The sequence below is a fragment of the Pristiophorus japonicus genome, chromosome 4 (assembly GCF_044704955.1).
Source record: "Pristiophorus japonicus isolate sPriJap1 chromosome 4, sPriJap1.hap1, whole genome shotgun sequence".
Classification (NCBI taxonomy): domain Eukaryota; kingdom Metazoa; phylum Chordata; class Chondrichthyes; family Pristiophoridae; genus Pristiophorus; species Pristiophorus japonicus.
The window spans coordinates 268942800-268965691 of NC_091980.1; the positions used below are offsets into that span (position 1 = coordinate 268942800).

A 22892-nucleotide genomic window follows, 5' to 3' on the forward strand; every position below is an offset into this window, starting at 1 on the left:
CCTGCCTGAGTTTCAGTCACACCTTCCTGTCTGTGACCACTAACCAGACCTGTACTACTACCTAAGGGGTGTGACTGCCTCCTGGATGAAAGTGCCCAGTTAACTCTCCTCCTCCCCGATTCCCCGCAACGTCTGTACCTCGGACTCTAGCTCAACAACTCTGATCTGAAGTTCCTCGAGTTGCGGACACTTACTGCTGACGGGATTGCGATGCACTCCACAAACTCCCACATGTTGCAGTTGCGGCACACTATCTCCACCACCATTCCTTTATAAACTTGTTTTAATTATTTAGTTAATTAAAGTTAAAGTAATTTAACTTACAGTTTAGTTTTTAAATTAATTACTAGATCTACTTTTAAGTTTTGGTAGATGAAACTAAATATTTACCTGTAACACAAAGCACTACAATATTGGAGGCAAAAAGCAACACCTCCTTCCCTCGCTGCTCCAAATTCTCAATCTCTCCAAATTCCCAAGTTTAACACTCTGTTTAAGTGCATTCCATTTATGAAACTCTATGTAGACCAATCTATGAGTCAGCTGATATTGTTGACTTGTATGCACAGCTGAAACGACTTAATAGTAAGACAGTTTAAAAAAAACATTATCAATTTAAAAGTGTACTGCAGGTGAAAAGATACGACTGGCTTGGTATACATTAGTAACTTACAAAGATACAATGATTCTGTTGGACATAGGAATAGTTAGGAGCACACGGGGAATAGTTGGGAGCACACAGGCATTCTAAGGCTGGCGCGGCCACGCATCTCGCTCCCTCTCTCCCCTTTTGACGTCACCAGACCGCGGGTGAGAGGTCGGGCGCATGCGCGGTGGCGGCGGCGCTGCGGGCTGAATGGCCATCTATCGGGTGGAGCGGTTGGCGGCTCTAAAATGCGAAACAAGCCACCCAGCGGCGGGCGTGTGATGTTGGGACTGTCGGTGAGTTCGTGGGCTCGGCTCGGCGCGGGGTGGGGGTTAGGCGAAGCTCTGATGAAAGCAGCGGCGGTACTTTGGGAGGTGGTTGTTTGTGGGTGTGTGGTGCAGGTGACCGCCGAGTCCCGTCCCGACCACGGCAGGCACGGTGTGCAAAAAGGCGTCCAACCGTATCCCTCGTGTCTGCTGGTTGCCATGGGCAGCTGGTCGTGTTGCTGGAACAGAATTCTGGCAGAGTCGTGTGATTACCACGTTGCTGGGCTGTGTACTTTTATGGCAATTGATTTGAAATGAAAACAATTGGCAATCGCGGTGCAATATTTTAATAAATCAAATTATTAAATTGTATATGCGCCGGGCCGGATTTGTGCTCCAAAACTAAGCTCTTAATACCGCGACTGAATCCAAACTACTAGATGTCACACGTAAAGGTATCCAGTTTATTGAAAATTTTAAGGTAATGTTGCCTCTTATGGTATGTTTGATATTTCTATTTCTGGTTTTAATGTACCTTACAAAATGTTGACATTTCTTAACATTGTTGCGTTTAGTATTCATTTTGGCTTTTGTAATTTGATGCCCATATCGGACCAGTTTTAACGAGGACTACCACCTGAAACTATTAATTCTGTATGTTATGTATTATGTCTCTGTAAAACCCCAAAATGTCTTCTATTGGCCTGAAAACATTCTTTGATCTCGCTTTTGGCTAAGGACTTTTGTTCTGGCAACTTGTACATTGTGGTTTGATGTAGCCTGGATCCCAGAAGGCCAAAGTCCAAAATATTTCCCCGCATCACTGTTCAGTTTTTTTTTCCATTTTGAAGTCTGATCATCTTTTAATGAGCTAGGTGTTGAAGTTATTTCCCAAAAGACTGAAAACAATAAGCAATTTATTAGTCTGTCTTACTAGACACTGTACACCAATTGATTTGGGTAGCCCCAGGAGTCTCAAAGGATTATCTGACATAATCCATTACCTTTTGAGTTGTTAACAAGGAGATTAAAAACAGAGACAGAAATACTCACTGACCAAATGCAGGAGGATAGTTGAGGTTAATTGTTTAATTCAAACATGCTGATCCACTATTGTGGGGAAGTGTCGTATGTTCATTGTTTTGTAAAGTACGTGAAAACAAATTGTACTGATTTTAATTAAGTGAGTCTGAGTGTAACTGTTTCTCTGTTGCTTGTGATTTCTGTAATAAAGCAGCTTAGTGGTTCATATCTGGCCTTGTCGTACCAAGTGTTTTCTTGGTCTGCTTTTGAACACGACTGAAGAAACACACATGAGGACATGTGCAGAAAATCTGATATCCAGTTTGTATGTCATGGGAGACATGTAGTTACCTGCGAGAGAACAGCTCCGCAGGTCGGGCTATAAAAGAGCTGGAGCGGCATACCACTTCAACCTCGAACGCGAGCTGCTTCAAGTGTGCAACGTTTTTGAGATGGGCGATTGGGTGACGTCATCAAAACCCTGGTTGCCGTTTTGGAGCGTGGGCAGGAACATCGGCAGGGCCCAGGTACAGAGGAGTGGGAACATCGTGGCGGAGGAGCGGTGAGAGATCGTGGCGAAGGTGCGACAGATGAGGGACAGGGCCCAGAAGAGCCGAGAGCCCAGGGACAGCACGGGCCAGCCAAAACTGACTGTAAAAGCTTCTATAGGTATGTGAAGAGAAAAAGATTGGTGAAGACAAATGTAGGTCCCTTGCAGTCGGATTCAGGTGAAATTATAATGGGGAACAAAGAAATGGCAGACCAATTGAACAAATACTTTGGTTCTGTCTTCAGTAAGGAAGACACAAATAACCTTCCGGAAATACTAGGGGACCGAGGGTCTAGCGAGAAGGAGGAACTGAAGGAAATCTTTATTAGTCAGAAAATTGTGTTGGGGAAATTGATGGGATTAAAGGCCGATAAATCCCCAAGACCTGATAGTCTGCATCCCAGAGAACTTAAGGAAGTGGTCCTAGAAATAGTGGATACATTGGTGGTCATTTTCCAACAATCTATAGACTCTGGATTAGTTCCTATGGATTGGAGGGTAGCTAATGTAACCCCACTTTTTAAAAAGGAGGGAGAGAGAAAACAGGAAATTATAGACCGGTTAGCCTGACATTGGTAGTGGGGAAAATGTTGGAATCAATTATTAAAGATGTAATAGCAGCGCATTTGGAAAGCAGTGATCGGATCGGTCCAAGTCAGCATGGATTTATGAAAGGGAAATCATGCTTGACAAATGTTCTAGAATTTTTTGAGGCACAGTAGTCGTCGGAGGCACGAGTGCGAGCAGCAGGGAGTCTGGGGATCGGCAGAGGCCTATAAAGGCACAACTGTCGTCGGAGGCGGGAGTGCGAGCAGCGGGAAGTCCGGGGATCGGCGGAGGCCTATAAAGGCACAGCCAGTGCAGGTGCAGCGGGGAGAGAAGGCAAATAAGAAGTAGAAAGAAATCAAAAGGTGAAGTCACAGCCAAGGGGGTAAGTGATTGGCTGGTGATTGGTAAGTAGATTTTCTTTTTCTTTTCTTTATCAGTAAGTAACCGTTAGCATTGTTGTTGCCAATTTAGGTTTATCTAAGGGTTAAGTCATGGCAGGAGAGCTCAGACATGTTATGCTCCTCCTGTACTATGTGGGAAGTCAAGGACGCTTCCGGTGTCCCTGACAACTACGTGTGCTGGAAGTGCATCTGCCTGCAGCTGTTGACGGACCGCATTGCGACACTGGATGAACTCTGAAGCATCCACGATGCTGAGAATGACGTGAATAGCACGTTTAGTGAGTTGGTCTCACCGCAGGTAAAGGGTACACAGCCAGATAGGGAATGGATGACCAACAGAAAGAGCAGTGCAAGGAAGGTAGTGCAGGGGTCCCCTGCGGCCATCTCCCTGCAAAACAGATACACCGCTTTGGGTACTGTTGAGGGGGATGACTCATCAGGGGAGGGCGTCGGCAGCAGCCAAGTTCATGGCACCATAGGTGGCTCTGCTGCACAGGAGGGCAGGAAAAAGAGTGGGAGAAATATAGTGATAGGGAATTCATTTGTAAGGGTAATAGATAGACGTTTCTGCAGCCGCAACCGAGACTCCAGGATGGTATGTTGCCTCCCTGGTGCAAGGGTGAAGGATGTCTCCGAGCGGGTGCAGGGCATTCTGAAAAGGGAGGGTGAACAGCCAGTTGTCGTGGTGCATATAGGTACCAACGATATAGGTAAAAAACGGGATGAGGTCCTACAAGATGAATTTAGGGACCTAAATTTAAAAAGTAGGACCTTAAAAGTAGTAATCCCAGGATTGCTACCAGTGCCACGTGCTCATCAGAGTAGGAATCGCAGGATAGCTCAGATGAATATGTGGCTTGAGGAGTGGTGCAGAAGGGAGGGATTCAAATTCCTGGGACATTGGAACCAGTTCTGGGGGAGGAGGGACCAGTACAAACCGGATGGTCTGCACCTGGGCAGGATCGGAACCAATGTCCTAGGGGGAGTGTTTGCTCGTGCTGTTGGGGGGGAAGTTAAAGAAATATGGCAGGGGGATGGGAACCTGTGCAGGGAGACAGAAGGAAGTAGAATGGGGGCAGAAGCAAAAGATAGAAAGAAGAAAAGTAAAAGTGGAGGGCAGAGAAACCTAAGGCAAAAAACAAAAAGGGCCACATTATAGCAAAATTCTAAAGGGGCAAAGTGTGTTAGAAAGACAAGCCTGAAGGCTCTGTGCCTCAATGCGACAAGTATTCGGAATAAGGTGGACAAACTAACTGTGCAGATAGCAGTTAATGGGTATGATGTAATTGGCATCACGGAGACATGGCTCCAAGGTGACCAAGGCTGGGAACTCAACATCCAGGGGTATTCAACATTTAGGAAGGATAGACAGAAAGGAAAAGGAGGTGGGGTGGCATTGCTGGTTAAAGAGGAAATTAAGGCAATAGTAAGAAAGGACATTAGCTTGGATGATGTGGAATCGGTATGGGTGGAGCTACGGAATACCAAGGGGCAGAAAACGCTAGTGGGAGTTGTGTACAGACCACCAAACAGTAGTAGTAAAGTTGGGGTTAGCATCAAACAAGAAATTAGGGATGCATTCAATAAAGGAACAGCAGTTATCATGGGCGACTTTAATCTACATATTGATTGGGCAAACGAAACTGGTAGCAATGCGGTGGAGGAGGATTTCCTGGAGTGTATTAGGGATGGTTTTCTCGACCAATATGTCGAGGAACCAACCAGGGAGCTGGCCATCCTAGACTGGGTGATGTGTAATGAGAAAGGACTAATTAGCAATCTTGTTGTGCGAGGCCCCTTGGGGAAGAGTAACCATAACATGGTAGAATTCTTTATTAAGATGGAGAGTGGCACAGTTAATTCAGAAACTAGGGTCCTGAACTTAAGGAAAGATAACTTTGATGGTTTGAGGTGTGAATTGGCTAGAATACACTGGCAAATGACACTAAAAGGGTTGACGGTGGATAGGCAATGGCAAACATTTAAAGATCACATGGATGAACTTCAGCAATTGTACATCCCTGTCTAGAGTAAAAATAAAACTGGGAAGGTGGCTCAACCGTGGCTAACAAGGGAAATTAAGGATAGTGTTAAATCCAAGGAAGAGGCATATAAATTGGCCAGAAAAAGCAGCAAACTTGAGGACTGGGAGAAATTGAGAATTCAGCAGAGGAGGACAAAGGGTTTAATTAAGAGGGGGAAAATAGAGTACGAGAAGAAGCTTGCCGGTAACATAAAAACTGACTGCAAAAGCTTCTATAGATATGTGAAGAGAAAAAGATTAGTGAAGACAAACGTACGTCAGTTGCAGTCGGATTAAGGTGAATTTATAATAGGGAACAAAGAAATGGCAGACCAATTGAACAAATACTTTGGTTCTGTCTTCACGAAGGAAAACACAAATAACCTTCCGGAAGTACTAGGGGACCGAGGGTCTAGTGAGAAGGAGGAACTGAAGGATATCCTTATTGGGCGGGAAATTGTGTTAGGGAAATTGATGGGATTGAAGGCTGATAAATCGCCGGGACCTGATAGTCTGCATCCCAGAGTACTTAGGGATGTGGCCCTAGAAATAGTGGATGCATTGGTGATCATTTTCCAACAGTCTATCGAGTCTGGATCAGTTCCTATGGACTGCAGGGTAGCTAATATAACACCACTTTTTAAAAAGAGAGGGAGAGAGAAAGCGGGTAATTATAGACCGGTTAGCCTGACATAAGTGGTGGGGAAAATGTTGGAATCAATTATTAAAGATGAAATAGCAGCGCATTTGGAAAGCAGTGACAGGATCGGTCCAAGTCAGCATGGATTTATGAAGGGGAAATCATGCATGATAAATCTTCTGGAATTTTTTGAGGATGTAACTAGTAGAGTGGACAAGGGAAAACCAGTGGATATGGTGTATTTGGACTTTCAAAAGGCTTTTGACAAGGTCGCACATGAGATTGGTGTGCAAAATCAAAGCACGTGGTATTGGGGATAATATACTGACATGGATAAGAGAACTGGTTGGCAGACAGGAAGCAGAGAGTCGGGATAAACGGGTCCTTTTCAGAATGGCTAGTGGAGTACCGCACGGCTCAGTGCTGGGACCCCAGCTCTTTACAATATACATCAATGATTTGGATGAAGGAATTTAGTGTAATATCTCCAAGTTTGCAGATGATACTAAACTGGGTGAGCTGTGAGGAGAATGCTAAGAGGCTGCAGGGGGACTTTAACAGGTTAGGTGAGTGGGCTAATGCATGGCAGATGCAGTATAATGTGAATAAATGTGAGGTTATCCACTTTGGTGGCAAAAACCCGAAGACAGAATATTATCTGAATGGTGGCAGCTTTGGAAAAGGGGAGATGCAACGAGACATGGTTCATCAGTCATTGGAAGTTGGAATACAGGTACAGCAGGCGGTGAAGAAGGCAAATGGTATGTTGGCCTTCATAGCTAGGGGATTTGAGTATAGGAGCAGGGAGGTCTTACTGCAGTTGTACAGGGCCTTGGTGAGGCCTCACCTCGAATATTGTGTTCAGTTTGGTCTCCTAATCCGAGGAAGGACGTTCTTGCTATTGAGGGGGTGCAGCGAAGGTTCACCAGACTGATTCCTGGGATGGCTGGACTGACATTTGAGGAGAGACTGGATCAACTGGGCCTTTATACATTGGAGTTTAGAAGGATGAGAGGGGATCTCATAGAAACATACAAGATTCTGACAGGACGGGACAGGTTAGATGCGGGTAGATTGTTCCCGATGTTGGGGACGTCCAGAACCAGGGGACACAGTCTTAGAACAAGGGGTAGGCCATTTAGGACTGAGATGAGGAGAAACTTCTTCACTCAGAGAGTTGTTAACCTGTGGAATTCCCTGCCGCAGAGAGTTGTTGATGCCAGTTCATTGGATATATTCAAGAGGGAGTTAGATATGGCCCTTGGGGCTAAGGGGATCAAGGGGTATGGAGAGAAAGTAGGAAAGGGGTACTGAGGGAATGATCAGCCATGATTTTATTGAATGCTGGTGCAGGCTCGAAGGGCCGAATGGCCTACTCCTGCACCTATTTTTTATGTCTCTATGTTTCTACATAACTAGTAGAGTGGACAGGGGAGAACCAGTGGATGTGGTGTATTTGGGCGTTGAAAAGGCTTTTGATAAGTTCCCACACGAGATTGGTGGGCAAAATTAAAGCACATTGTATTGGGGGTAATGTATTGACGTGGATAGAGAACTGGTTGCTTCCTGTCTGCCAAAGAATGGCAGGCAGTGACTCGTGGGGTACTGCACTACTGGGACCCCAGCTATTTACAATATACATTAATGATTTGGATGAAGGAATTGAATGTAATATCTCCAAGTTTGCAGATGATACTAAACTGGGTGGCAGTGTGAGCTGTGAGGGGGATGCTAAGAGGCTGCAGGGTGACTTCGACGGGTTAGGTGAGTGGGCAATACATGGCAGATGCGGTATAATGTGAATAAATGTGAGGTTCTCCACTTTGGTGGTAAAAACAAGAGGGCTGATTATTATCTGAATGGTGACAGATTGGTAAAGTGGGAGGTGCAACGAGACCTGGGTATCATGGTGCATCAGTCATTGAAGGTTGGCATACAGGTACAGCAGGCAGTGAAGAAGGCAAATGGCATGTTGGCCTTCATAGCGAGAGGATTTGAGTATCGGAGCAGAGAGGTCTTGCTGCAGCTGTACAGGGCCTTGGTAAGCCCACACCTTGAATATTGTGTTCGGTTTTGGTCTCCTAATCTGAGGAAGGATGTTCTTGCTATTGAGGTAGTGCAGCGAAGGTTCACCAGACTGATTCCCGGGATGGCGGGGCTGACATAAGGAGAGACTGGTGTGACGGGCCTGTATTCACTGGAGTTTAGAAGGATGAGAGGGAATCTCATAGAAACATATAAAATTCTGATGGGATTGGACAGGTTAGATGCAGCAAGAATGTTTCCGATGTTGGGGGAAGTCCAGAACCAGGGGACACAGTCTAAGGATAAGGGGTAAGCCATTTAGGACTGAGATGAGGAGAAACCTCTTCACTTGGAGAGTTGTTAACCTGTGGAATTCTCTACCGCAGAGAGTTGTTGATGCCAGCCCATTGGATATATTCAAGAGGGAGTTAGATATGGCCCTGACGGCTAAAGGGATCGAGGGGTATGGAGAGAAAGCAGGAAAAGGGTACTGAGGTGAATGATCAGCCATGATCTTATTGAATGGTGGTGCAGGCTCTAAGGGCCGAATGGCCTGCTCCTGCACCTATTTTCTATGTTTCTATGAAAGGCACTATATAAATGCAAGTCTGTGTTCTTTTTTGTGTGGTGCAACTGTTGCCACTTACCAGCCCTAGCCTGAATGTTATCCAGGTCATGCTTCATGTGGAAATGTACGGTTTCATTTTCAGAGGAGTTGTGAATGGAACTGCACGCTGTGTAATCATCAGCGAACATCCCCACTTCTGACCTTGTGATGGAGGGAAGGTCATTGATGAAGCAGCTGCAGAAGGTTGGGCCTAGGACACTGTCCTGAGGAACTCCTGCAACGATGTCCTGGAGCTGGGATGATTGACCTCCAACAACCACAACCATCTTCCTTTGTGCTAGGTATGACTCCAACCAGTGGAGAGTTTTCCCCATGATTCCCATTGATTTCAGTTTTACGAGGGCTCCTTGATGTCACACTCGGTAAAATGTTGCCTTGATGTCAAGTGCAGTCACTCTCACCTCGCCTCTGGAATTCAGCTCTTTTGTCCATGTTTGGACGAAGTCTGTAATGAGGTCTGGAGCTGAGTGGTCCTGGCGGAACCCAAACTGAGCATTGGTGAGATGGTTATTGATGAGTAAGTGCCGCTTGATAGTACTTTCGACGACACCTTCCATCACTTTGCTGATGATTGAGAGTAGACTGATGGGGCGGTCTACTGTCTTCAGCACGACAGCCGGGATGTTGCCGGGGCCCATAGCCGTTGCTGTATCCAGTGCGCTCAGTCATTTCTTGATATCGTGTAGTGAATCAAATTGGCTGAAAACTGACTTATGTAATGGTGGGGACCTCAGGAGGAGACCAATATGGATCATCCACTCGGCACTTCTGGCTGTCGATGGTTGCAAACGCTTCTGCCTTGACTTTTGCACTTGCATGCTGGCCTCCACCACCATTGGGGATGGGGATATTCATGGAGCCACCTCCTCCCGTTAGTTGTTTAATTATCAACCACCATTCACGACTGGATGTGGCAGATCTGAAAAGCTTTGATCTGATCCTTTGATTGTGGGATCGCTCCGCTCTGTATGTAGCATGCTGCTTCCACTGCTTAGCATGCATGTAGTCCTGTGTTGCAGCTTCCCCAGGTTGGTACCTCATATTTAGGTAAACATGGTGGTTCAACTGTGGTATTCAAAGGAAATCAGGGATAGTATTAAAGCCAAGGAAGTGGCATACAAATTGGCCAGAAATAGCAGCGAACCCGGGGACTGGGAGAAATTTAGAACTCAGCAGAGGAGGACAAAGGGTTTGATTAGGGCAGGGAAAATAGAATACGAGAGGAAGCTTGCAGGGAACATTAGAAGCTTTTGCAGTCTATTTTATAGATATGTAAAGAGAAAAAGGTTAATAAAGACAAATGTAAGTTCCCTGCAGTCAGAGTCAGGGGAAGTCATAATTGGGAACAAGGAAATGGCAGACCAATTGAACAAGTACTTTGGTTCGGTATTCACTAAGGAGGACACAAACAACCTTCCGGATACAAAAGGGGTCAGAGGATCGAGTAAGAAGGAGGAACTGAGGGAAATCCTTATTGGTCGGGAAATTGTGTTGGGGAAATTGATGGGATTGAAGGCCGATAAATCCCCAGGGCCTGATGGTCTGCATCCCAGAGTACTTCAGGAGGTGGCCTTGGAAATAGCGGATGCATTGACAGTAATTTTCCAACATTCCATAGACTCTGGATCAGTTCCTATGGAGTGGAGGGTAGCCAATGTAACCCCACTTTTTAAAAAAGGAGGGAGAGAGAAAACAGGGAATTGTAGACCGGTCAGCCTGACATCGGTAGTGGGTAAAATGATGGAATCAATTATTAAGGATGTCATAACAGCGCATTTGGAAAGAGCTGACATGATAGGTCCAAGTCAGCATGGATTTGTGAAAGGGAAATCATGCTTGACAAATCTTCTGGAATTTTTTGAGGATGTTTTCAGTAGAGTGGACAAGGGAGAACCAGTTGATGTGGTGTATTTGGACTTTCAGAAGGCTTTTGACAAGGTCCCACACAAGAGATTAATGCCCAAAGTTAAAGCACATGGGATTGGGGGTAGTGTGCTGACGTGGATTGAGAACTGGTTGGCAGACAGGAAGCAAAGAGTAGGAGTAAATAGGTACTTTTCAGAATGGCAGGCAGTGACTAGTCGGGTACCCAACTGTTTACATTGCACATTAATGATTTAGACGAGGGGATTAAATGTAGTATCTCCAAATTTGAGGATGACACTAAGTTGGGTGGCAGTGTGAGCTGCGAGGAGGATGCTATGAGGCTGCAGAGTGACTTGGATAGGTTAGGTGAGTGGGCAAATGCATGGCAGATGAAGTATAATGTGGATAAATGTGAGGTTATCCACTTTGGTGGTAAAAACAGAGAGACAGACTATTATCTGAATGGCGACAGATTAGGAAAAGGGGAGGTGCATCGAGACCTGGGTGTCATGGTACATCAGTTATTGAAGGTTGGTATGCAGGTACAGCAGGCGGTTAAGAAAGCAAATGGCATGTTGGCCTTCATAGCGAGGGAATTTGAGTACAGGGGCAGGGAGGTTTTACTACAGTTGTACAGGGCCTTGGTGAGGCCACACCTGGAGTATTGTGTACAGTTTAGGTCTCCTAACTTGAGGAAGGGCATTCTTGCTATTGAGGGAGTGCAGCGAAGGTTCACCAGACTGATTCCTGGGATGGCGGGACTGACATATCATGAAAGACTGGATCAACTGGGCTTGTATTCACTGTAGTTCAGAAGAATGGCCCCAATTTTCCACATGATTTGCTCCTGATTTTTAGGAGCAACTGGTGGAGAACGGAGTATCTTAGAAAACGCAATTCTCCACATTTAAGTTTTCTGCAGTTCTAGCCAGTTAGAACAGTTTCCCTTTTGAACAGAATTTTTTTTTCAAAAGGGGGCGTGTCCAGCCACTAACGCCTGATTTGAAAGTTTCCACAGTGAAAACGTACTCCAAACTAACTTAGAATGGAGCAAGTGAAGATTTTTGTAGGCCTGAAAAAACCTTGTCTACACATTAAAAAATCAGGTGCAGTTTACAAATTAGGCGTCCGGAACGAGGTGGTGGGGGTGGGGGGGAAGGGGGAAGGGAAGTCATTACATTCTACAATAAATCCTTAGTTATACTTATACAAATATTATACAAATAATTCCAACCTGAATAAAAATTTATAAGGAAAGAAAAGATTAAATAAACCATGTTCCTACCTGTGTGAAAGTGCTTCAGGCAGGGAGAAGGCTGCAGGAAGCCTCAAGTTGAGGCAGCCGTTCCCGACGGCAGGGGAGGGGAGGCAGTGAGGAGGCAGCCGTTCCCGACGGCAGGGGGGGGAGGCAGTAAGGGCCCGACCAACCGCAGCAGGGGGCACGCAGGGAGGAGGCAGCCGTTCCCGACGGCATTGGGGGGGGGGGGGGGGCGGAGGCAATAAGGGCCCGACCGACCGCAGCGGGGGGGGAGGCAGGGAGAAGGCAGCCATTCCCGACGGCATGGGGGGGGGGAGGCAGGGGAGGCAGTAAGGGCCCAACCGACCGCAGCGGGGGGGAGGCAGGGAGAAGGCAGCCGTTTCCGACGGCATGGGGTGGGGGAGGCAGTAAGGGCCCGACCGACCGCAGCGGGGGGCAGGCAGAGAGGAGGCTGCAGGAAGCCTCAGAAGTTGAGGCAGCCATTCCCGACGGCAGCGAGGGGAGGAGGCCCCCATGCCGTCAGTCGGGCCCGTCGGGAAACGGCTGCCTCAACTTCTGAGGCTTCCTGCAGCCTTCTCACTGCTGCAAGAAGCCTCAGTGCTGATCATGGAAGGGCAATGTGGTTTTATTAAAAAGTTAAAAATTGAACAGCTACAAAGAACTACAAAAATGGCCGAGTGCCAATGTTTCCTTCACACTGCGCGAACGCTTCAACGCGCACATGCAGGGTTGCCGGCATGAAAAAAACTCATTTAAATGGTACCCGCCCCCTCCTACTTACAAAATCGCCGCGAATGGTAGGCTCCGCCCCCTGGGCGCCGCGCCAAGCTGACATCGAGCTGCAAAGCTCTCGAGAATAGCGCGTTTTTTTTCAGGCGCCGTTTTCGGCGCGAAAAACGGGCACCCAGCTTGGAGGGGCGCCTGTTTTGCCGCGTGTGGAAACTTGGGGCCATTGAGAGGGGATCTCATCGAAACGTTTAAAATTCTGACGGGTTTAGACACGTTAGATGCAGGAAGAATGTTCCCAATGTTGGGGTAGTCCAGAACCAGGGGTCACAGTCTAAGGATAAGGGGTAAGCCATTTAGGACCGAGATGAGGAGAAACTTCTTCACCCAGAGAGTGGTGAACCTGTGGAATTTTCTACCACAGAAAGTTGTTGAGGCCAATTCACTAAATTATATTCAAAAAGGAGTTAGATGTAGTCCTTACTACTAGGGGGATCAAGGGTATGGCGAGAAAGCAGGAATGGGGTACTGAAATTGCATGTTCAGCCATGAACTCATTGAATGGCGGTGCAGGCTCGAAGGGCCGAATGGCCTACTCCTGCACCTATTTTCTATGTTTCTATGTTTCCCAGCATGCTCTTCTGCATTCATTGAACCAGGGTTGGTCCCCTAGCTTGATGATAAGGATTTCGTAGCAGAATGACTGTGCAGTGGTCACTGCCATCAATGCTGTCATGGGCAGATGCATCTGCGATAGGTAGATTGGTGAGGACGAGGTGAAGTCGGTTTTCCCCTGGTGTTGGTTCTCTCACCACCTGATGGAGGTTCAGTCTGGCAGCTATTTCCTTCAGGACTCGGTCAGTACTGGTGCTACCGAGGCACTCTTGGACATCATATGTTAGTACATATGATAGTCCATCTATGCGGAATTGAGTAACAGAGTTGTGGAGGCAGGATTAGTCTGAGATATATAGATTGATTAAAAGAACCGTACATTCGTATATTGTCATGAAATGACATTACATTACTTTAGCACTGCTTGACACACTACTCACGTGACACATTAGAGGGCTCGACAGATCCACGGGAGGTGGCTGCTCGACTGTGGCTCCCCACCGGAGCTGCAGCATGCTCCTCAATGTCAGTCAGTGGTTGTAAGGCAGCTGTGCCCCCTCCCGTGCGCCTCTGCTGGGTTCGGTTAGAAACAGAAAATAAGTGCAGGAGTAGGCCATTCGGCCCTTCGAGCCTTGCACCGCCATTCAATGAGTTCATGGCTGAACATGCAACTTCAGTACCTCATTCCTGCTTTCTCGCCATACCCCTTGAGCCCCCTAGTAGTAAGGACTACATCTAACTCCTTTTTGAATATATTTAGTGAATTGGCCTCAACAACTTCCTGTGGTAGAGAATTCCACAGGTTCACCACTCTCTGGGTGAAGAAGTTTCTCCTCATCTCGGTCCTAAATGTCTTACCCCTTATCTTTAGGTTGTTTGATATCTTCCTCTGAAAAATTGGCAAAGTGCATGGCATAAGCTGTATGGTATGTGTACTAACATGGAAAGACATTTTCACAGTTATAACACATATCGGGGATACGAGGTGGTGATTGACATAAACATATCTCTCTCTCATTACAATCTCCATTGAGGTCTGCAATGTCAGGAGCTAATGTACAAAAGTATCCCACTGTGTACAAAATATATTTCAATGCAGTAGATTTAATGAGATAATAATGTCCATCAATACAATGTAAGATCTGTACTTACTCTTGCTGACGAGACCAAGCTGTTCCAATGCTTGTGACATTGGTCGAACTCACTTGCCTCATTGGACGCCACTGAGACGACGTCCGAAATCTCGGCCCATATTTTCCTGTACGCCCGGGGCGGTGGGGGGGGGGTTCGCACTGCCACCCCGGGTTAACTCGCCCACCTTGCATAAACCTCCTTAATGTGGACTTCATAGAACATAGAAACATAGAAAATAGGTGCAGGAGTAGGCCATTCGGCCCTTCTAGCCTGCACCGCCATTCAATGAGTTCATGGCTGAACATGCAACTTCAGTACCCCATTCCTGCTTTCTCGCCATACCCCTTGATCCCCCTAGTAGTAAGGACTTCATCTAACTCCTTTTTGAATATATTTAGTGAATTGTCCTCAACAACTTTCTGTGTAGAGAATTTCACAGGTTCACCACTCTCTGGGTGAAGAAGTTTCTCCTCATCTCGGTCCTAAATGGCTTACCCCTTATCCTTAGACTGTGTCCCCTGGTTCTGGACTTCCCCAACATTGGGAACATTCTTCCTGCATTTAACCTGTCTAACCCCGTCAGAATTTTAAACATTTCTATGAGGTCCCCTCTCATTCTTCTGAACTCCAGTGAATACAAGCCCAGTTGATCCAGTCTTTCTTGATATGTCAGTCCCGCCATCCCGGGAATCAGTCTGGTGAACCTTCGCTGCACTCCCTCAATAGCAAGAATGTCCTTCCTCAGGTTAGAAGACCAAAACTGTACACATTACTCCAGGTGTGGCCTCACCAATGCCCTGTACAACTGTAGCAACACCTCCCTGCCCCTGTACTCAAATCCCCTCGCTATGAAGGCCAACATGCCATTTGCTTTCTTAACCGCCTGCTGCACCTGCATGCCAACCTTCAATGACTGATGTACCATGACACCCAGGTCTCTTTGCACCTCCCCTTTTCCTAATCTGTCACCATTCAGATAATAGTCTGTCTCTCTGTTTTTACCACCAAAGTGGATAACCTCACATTTATCCACATTATACTTCATCTGCCATGCATTTGCCCACTCACCTAACCTATCCAAGTCGTTCTGCAGCCTCATAGCATCCTCCTCGCAGCTCACACTGCCACCCAACTTAGTGTCATCCGCAAATTTGGAGATACTACATTTAATCCCCTCGTCTAAATCATTAATGTACAGTGTAAACAGCTGGGGCCCCAGCACAGAACCTTGCGGTACCCCACTAGTCACTGCCTGCCATTCTGATTCATCTGAGAAGGGCTTGGCGCTTTTGCGAGCCTCCTCCACACTCTTGACAAATTGATGAATATTTATCTTTTCTATAAGTTTTTATATATTTGAATTTACGTTTTTCAAATATATCTCCTTTTGCTCCTAATTATCTTCTCACAGTATTATCGTTTTTAATTTTCTCTCTTTCTCCTAAATCTCTCACTCCAATGCTTGCTCTCTCCTCCTTCTCACGCGCGCGCGCTCTCTCTCTCTCTCTCTCTCTCTCTCTCTCTCTCTCTCTCTCTCTCCCCCACCACAAACGGCCTTCTGTGCATGTGTGGATGACCCCTGACCTCCCGAAACACGTGAAATGCTGTCAACCAGGAAAAAAAAATCGCATGCGCAGAAGGCCGTTGCTAGGGAAACTTTTGCCTTCCACATCGCTGGCCTATCGCTGAGTGGAAAATCAGCATACAAAAAATGGGCGATGAGCTAGCGATAGGTAAGACTGGGACATCAAACATCGCCCATTTTGTGGGCGATAGACAGCAAAGTGGAAAGTCTAGCCCATGATGTTTATGGCGCGACACCTGCAAGAGAAATGCAGGGAACAGCACCAACCTTTGTACATGGCCGCCTTTGACCTTACAGAGGCCTTTGATACTGTCAACTGCGAGGGAGTATGGAGCGTCCTCCTCCGTTTCGGCTGCCCCCCCAAATTTGTCATCATCCTCTGCCTACTCCACGACGACACATGCAAGCTGTAATCCTGACCAACGGATCCATCACAGACCCAATCCACATCTGGACCGAAGACAAGCGGGGCTGTGTCACCGTGCCAACCCTCTTCTCGATCTTCCTCGCTGCAATGCTCCATCTCACACTCAACAAACTCCCCGCTGGAGTGGAACTAAACTACAGAACCAGTGGGAACCTGTTCAACCTCCGTCATCTCCAGGCCAGATCCAAGACCATCCCAACTTCTGTCATCGAGCTTCAGTACGCGGACGATGCTTGAGTCTGCGCACATTCAGGGACTGAACTTCAAGTCATAGTCAACATCTTAACATCTTCACTGAGGCATACGAAAGCATGGGCCTTACACAAAATATTTGCAAAACAAAGGTCCTCCACCAACCTGACCTCGCCACACAGCACTGCCCCCCACCAGTCAAGATCCATGGCACGGCCCTGGATAACATGTACCACTTTCCATACCTCGGGAGCCTATTATCAGCAAGGGCAGACATTGACGACGAGGTTCAACACCGTCTCCAGTGCGCCAGCGCAGCCTTCGGGCGCCTGAGGAAGAGAGTGTTCGAAGATTAGGCCCTCATATCTGACACCAAGTTCATGGTCTTTGGGCTATAGTGATACCCGCCCTTCTGTATGGCTCAGAGACGTGGACCATATACAGTAGACACCTCAACTCGCTGGAGAAATACCACCAACCATGTCTCCGCAAGATCCTGCAAATCCCCTGGGAGGAAAGAAGCGCCAACATCCCCAGCATTGAAGCACTGACCACATTTGACCAGCTCCGTTGGGTGGGTCACATTGTTCGCATGCATGATGCAAGACTCCCAAAGCAAGCGCTCTACTCGGAACTCCTACACAGCAAGCGAACCCCAGGTGGGAAGAGCAAACGTTTCAAGGACACCCTCAAAGCCTCCTTGATAAAATACAACATTCCCAACGACACCTGGGAGTCCCTGGCCAAAGACCGCCATAAGTGGAGGAAAAGCATCCGGGAGGTTGCTGAGCACCTCGAGTCTCGTTGCCAAGAGCATGCAGAAACCAAGCGCAGGCAGCGTTCGGCAAACCAGTCCCACCCACCCTTTCCTTCAACGACTCTGTCCCACCAGTGACAGAGATTGTAATTCCAATATTGGACTGTACAGTCACCTGAGAACTCACTTTTAGAGTGGAAGCAAGTCTTCCTTGATTTCGAGGGACTGCCTATGATGAACTGGACCAGCCACACACACATTGTGGCAACAAAAGCAGGTCAAAGGCTGGGTATTCTGCGGAGAATGGCTCACCTCCTGACTCCCCAAAGCCTTTCTACCATCTACAAGGCACGTCAGGAGAGTGATGCAATACTCTCCACTTCCCTGGATGAGTGCAGCTCCAACAACACTCAAGAAGCTTGACACCATCCAGCCCGCTTGATTGGCACCCCATCCAGCACCTTAAACATTCTCTCCCTCCACCACTGGCGTACAGTGGCTGCTGTGTATACTATCTACAAGATACACTGCAGCCACTCGCCAAGGCTTCTTCGGCAGCACCTCACAAACCTGCAACCTCTACCACCTAGAAGGACTAGGACAGCGGGCACATAGGAACACCATTACCACCCTAACTTGGAAGTATATCGTCGCTGGGTCAAAATCCAGGAACTCTCTCACTAACAGCACTATGGGAGTATGTTCACCACAAGGACTGAGGCGGTTCAAGAAGGCGGCTCACCACTATCTTCTTGAGACAATTGGGGATGGGCAATAAATGCTGGCTTTGCCAGCGACACCCACATCCCATGAACGTATTTTTAAAAAAAAATCTTCCTGCTTGTTTAGAAATGTTGTAAGTTTGAGTAGTTAAATTTGGTACAGTTCCGCAATTATATTACATGCTTTCAAACTCGTGTTCTCCTCCCCCACCACCATCCTATTAATCTATTGGACAACTGCATTGCATCCAAATTGTAATGAAAATTTGATACCATCTCCAAAATGCCTAATTTTATAATATCTTTTTAAGTGGTTGTTTACTAGGTATGATAGTGAAGAATGTCTGTAATCCTAAACTTGAATATCTAGATGTTTTACTGTTAAATTCTGACTTTCCCAGGAAAAACAACACTGTGGAAATACTGATGATGTAAGAATTGTGCGAAATCAGGATGGGTCCAGATGTCCCACTACTGAACGACTACAAGCAGGAATTCTTTTGGAAGCGGTTTCCACAGACAGTACTAGGAGGACCACGATTCAAACTTGGATACTGTGCTCCACCTTACATCTATGTTAATCAGATCATCTTGTTCCTGATACCATGGGTTTTTGGTGGTGTAGGGACTGTTCTTTACCAGCTAAGCACATTAGAAGATTATTGGGCATCGCTCCTTGCTGCAGGGTTGATGATGCTAGCAGCCTTCATTGTTCAAGGCATGAACCTGTGGGTCAGGCGAAAGAGTGTGGCTGTTGAAACATTCCCGTCTGAAAATACTTTGGCAGATGAGGACGAATTTGATTTTTCCAGCTGTGCTGGGTCAGAGACAGTAAAATTCATCATACCTGGAAAAAAATATTTCATCAATACAGTTTTGCACTCCATTCTAGCTGGAGCATTATGTGGTCTTGGAACATGGTATTTGCTACCCAACAGGTTAATAATACTATATGCCAACACAGGGGCAACTGTTGTGCTCTTTGTTTTTGGTTGGGTGACTGTGTGCATTGGAGAATATTCTTTAATAATAAATACTGCTGTAGAGACTGCTACATTCCAACCACAAGATACGTATGAAATCAATGCACTTACTAGACCACTTTATATTTTTGCTTTCATTGCAGTGGATCTTGCCGACAGGTATACAACTTTTAAAATCTTTAATATGTTGATTTGGTGAGAAATTAGTTTTAGAATTGGGACTAAATAAAGTGGTTAAGGTTATATTTGGATTCAGATTTTGACCTGATTTTCAATTGTGAATCTCTATTCAGATTTTGATGTCTTAAAGCTACCATTGCTTGCATGAGGTACAGCTGTGCGTGCGTAATATGGCGTGATGTGTCACTTTGGTCCGAAATTATCCTAACTTTTAACATTTTTGGAAAAACTAAAATGAGCTTTTTTTTTGAATTGGCCCAGTTTGGATTCTGCAATGCATTTGAATTCTTCCTACATTGGGGCTGCATTTGAGAATCTTAATGGTTTGTGTCTTAGAAAGTGGTTGAAGCGGAATAATCTTCATGAAGTTAAAAAATTAAAAAGTTCAGCTACGCATTTTCATTTTCATGTTCACATTATGCTGACATAATCAAGGAAAGTTTGTACGGATTAAGTTTTAGAGGAATGTTGCCATGTATGTCTTCAATCTGAACTTGACTTAATGCTACTTGGGGTGATGGAGGGGAAACTAGCCAATCAACTCTAGAAGAGGAACTGAATGTTAAAAGCTCTCAAGCAAGGAGGTTGGCATAGATTTTAGAACGCTAATTTTGTGAGATAGAGAAGGTAGAATGTGTAGTGCTATGTCTAAAATATTTTCAGATTATTAATCAAAATATGTGGCTTAAGATTATTAATTTTCCAAGAATGTTATTCTTGCTAGTAGAAATTTATCAATATTATTTTACCTTCTGGCTTAAGCAAATTTTAATTGTTTATAATATTGGGCTATAATAGCAGGCAATCTCAACCAGGAAGTTGGATTTGGAATAAAGCGATTGATCGCTGAAGCATTTTGTACCATGGTGCTTTTGGAATTAATATTTGGCTCTTTTCCTTTCCTCAGATTTATTGTAAACCCAAACCTGCTTCAAACTAATCAGATTTTGCACATTATTTTTGTATTTCTGCCTGTCCTTTGGGCAATTGGTATTTTGCCTCCTGTGGATGCACTTTTCTTATGGATTCTCGAGCAAGTCTTAGAATTTGGGTTTGGAGGTTCACCCATGGCAACCAATGTAAGGTAAGATTTAAATTCTTCACAAATGGGAAGTGTGAGATGACTTAGTAGTAACAGCAATAACTTGTATTTAACAACACTTCCTTTTATAATTTTATGTTCATATATTGCTTCATCCTGCAGTCCACAAGCTATAGTATATTTTATGATGGCCGTTTGATATTGGTTGGTCTTCCTGAATCCCACTCTTTCCGGATCCCATTTGTACAGCATTTAGTGATGCTGCAAAAGCTCTTCAGAGCATGTGGTTTTAGCCAAGGGTCTGTGATTGCATTAAGCTGCTGCATAACAAACCGATCCTGATTCACAACATTGCTCTATATGGAAGCTGATGCTTTTCATTTTTGAGTCCACGCAAGTAAGGCATTTTTTTCCTTCTGATAATTGTTCTCTCCTACTTTCCTCTGCTGAAGGCAATGATTTTCTGAGGTACTGCTGAAAGAGTGCCAGAAGCCCTTTAGTGCTTTGCCACAGTTACGTTTATTCATGTGTGAGGCTTGACCGTGAATGTCAGCGGGCTATTTATTCATATGGCATAACAACCAAACTTGATCCTGTCCTCATCAAATGTATGTATGTGTGCTTCCAGCAAAGGTCACTGGACAGTGATCAGGAGGGGAAACCATTGCTAATCTCTTCTCTAATCCAGAGGCACTAAAGCTAATCGTTGGATCCTTCTGCCTCAGATTAGCTAACTGGGCAAATAACAGGCATCAAAATGTGGGACCTGTCTGATCTTTTCTTTGCCTTAGAACATCTTATTTCAATTTAAGTTGGTGACGATGGTGGGTTGTGGCAGGTAGGGAGTGGGAGAGGGAGACCTATATATCACAAAGTGTGCAAGCTGAAAAAATGTGTCTGCTTCAGGAGTAGTAATTATTCAAGGAACTGAAGGATGGGCAAATGGCAAGGGAACAAAATAAGTGGGGGAAGGGAGGAAATAAATATCTGGAAGAATGTCTGTCTGCCTAACTTTTATGTACATGCACTTCCTGTAAATGAAACTGTACCATTGTATACTAGGCACAAAACTTTGTGTTGTCAGTTACCAGTTAATAATCTGCAAACTTGGCTCCAAACACTTTATTAGGCTGTACAAATCACCACCTGCTGAACTATTTTCAGCTGACTTTTTTTTAAATATAGGAAGTCTAAAACTGGGTGTCTAAAAAGCAAATATGTAATTAAACATATTGTGAGAAAACTTGCTCATCAGCCTACAGTTATCATTCTTGCTGGTATTTTTAATCCCATCAACCTGAGACTTACAATGTGCTTAATGATTGACCAGAGTTCTAGATGTGAAACTTTTGTGCTGTAACTTCATAACACCAGGATTACTACATTTGAAAATTACATTATAATGTAGCAGGACCTGCTTTTGTAAATTGTGTTATGACACTAGTGTAATAATGCTGTTCGTCAAATAACATTTAATGCTACTACACTTGAAGTTTTATTTGCGATCCCTTAATAACATCTTCAACACAACCTATTCCTGATAAAGGTTAACCATCTTCAGTGTGTTTCTATATAAAAGTAGCTACTATTTTAAACTACAACATGGGAAGAGGAGTAGGCCTTTGAGCCACCAGACCCTGTTCTGCTTTTCAGATGGATCATGGCTGATCTGTACCTCAACTCCATTTACCCGCCTTTATCCCTTGATACCCTTACCTAACAACAAAAATTTATTGATTTTGGTCTTTAAAATTTCAATTGAGCCAGCACCCACAGCCTTTTGGGAGAACGAGTTCCAGATTTCCACTACCCATGGCCTCCAACGATGCAGTCCCTCCCTGGCCCTACTTTAATTATCCCCCACCCTCCAACCCTGCTTCACCTTAATTTTATTTTAATTCCATGTACAACACTGCAGGAAATCAGCTGGTGTATGGTAATATTTTCTTTGCGTCATGATCATGAATGTGTACATGTACTTGACACACATACAGAATTTGTGACTACATTATACTTGCATAGTAGGAAACTGGTGTCATATTTAGTGCTGTACTAATGCTGTGTATATTTTTACATCTATGCTTTTTATTTCTGCAGGCTATTGGTTATGTTTATTGTGTCTGTTGGAGTAGTGATTGCAACATTCTTCATCCCCAACACTCTTGGTGTGGTGCTGTTCACAACTGGAATGGGATTTATACTTAGTCTTGATCTCAGTCAAATTGAGGCTTCATTCAGATTCTGCTGCAGGACAGCTCATGCTTCATTAGAATACCCTAAACATTTTAGTAACCGAATTGGATGGCAGCTTGGCTGGAAAGAAGGCTTGATTTATATTAGTCTTCTTATAATGACACTTGCAGAAGCTGGTTTATTACATTTCTTTGCAAGAAGATCAACTGCATCTAAAATAAGTCCTCAGGCCATAATAAGCTATATCTTAATAGGAACACTGGTAGTATGGAAGATCTTCCAAGAAATTCAAGGTGCATATATTCTATTTGGATTCTTTCGAAATCCTTTGTTTCCCAAAGGCATAAGAACTGTGAAAGTTTTTAAGCAGAAACAAGCAATATTGATGAAGGCTGGCATGATTCAAAGGATTCTCCTCAATCTCAGTAAGTTGCCTAAAACAGTAATAGGCTAGATGGCTA

General features: G+C 45.2%; 1 protein-coding gene across 2 annotated transcripts; it reads left to right on the forward strand.

The window, feature by feature from the left end:
- The first annotated feature begins 852 nt into the window (after positions 1-852).
- LOC139262354 (pecanex-like protein 4) lies at positions 853-22892 on the forward strand. 2 transcript variants are annotated; one of them, XM_070877544.1, is made up of 4 exons: positions 853-942; positions 18435-19175; positions 20104-20280; positions 22336-22892. In XM_070877544.1, exons 2-4 carry the CDS (start codon positions 18487-18489, stop codon positions 22883-22885), a joined length of 1416 nt encoding a protein of 471 aa, XP_070733645.1. In that variant the 5' UTR covers positions 853-942; positions 18435-18486; the 3' UTR covers positions 22886-22892. The 2 variants fall into 2 exon arrangements, with proteins under 2 accessions (XP_070733645.1, XP_070733646.1); XM_070877545.1 differs by lacking the exon at positions 853-942 and adding an exon at positions 1238-1393.

Coding starts and splice junctions, on each gene's coding strand:
- LOC139262354 (XM_070877544.1), top strand. CDS start 18,487: ATGGGTCCAGATGTCCCACTACTGAACGACTACAAGCAGGAATTCTTT. Junction 19,176..20,103: donor GCAGTGGATCTTGCCGACAG/GTATACAACTTT, acceptor TCCTTTCCTCAG/ATTTATTGTAAACCCAAACC. Junction 20,281..22,335: donor CCCATGGCAACCAATGTAAG/GTAAGATTTAAA, acceptor TTATTTCTGCAG/GCTATTGGTTATGTTTATTG.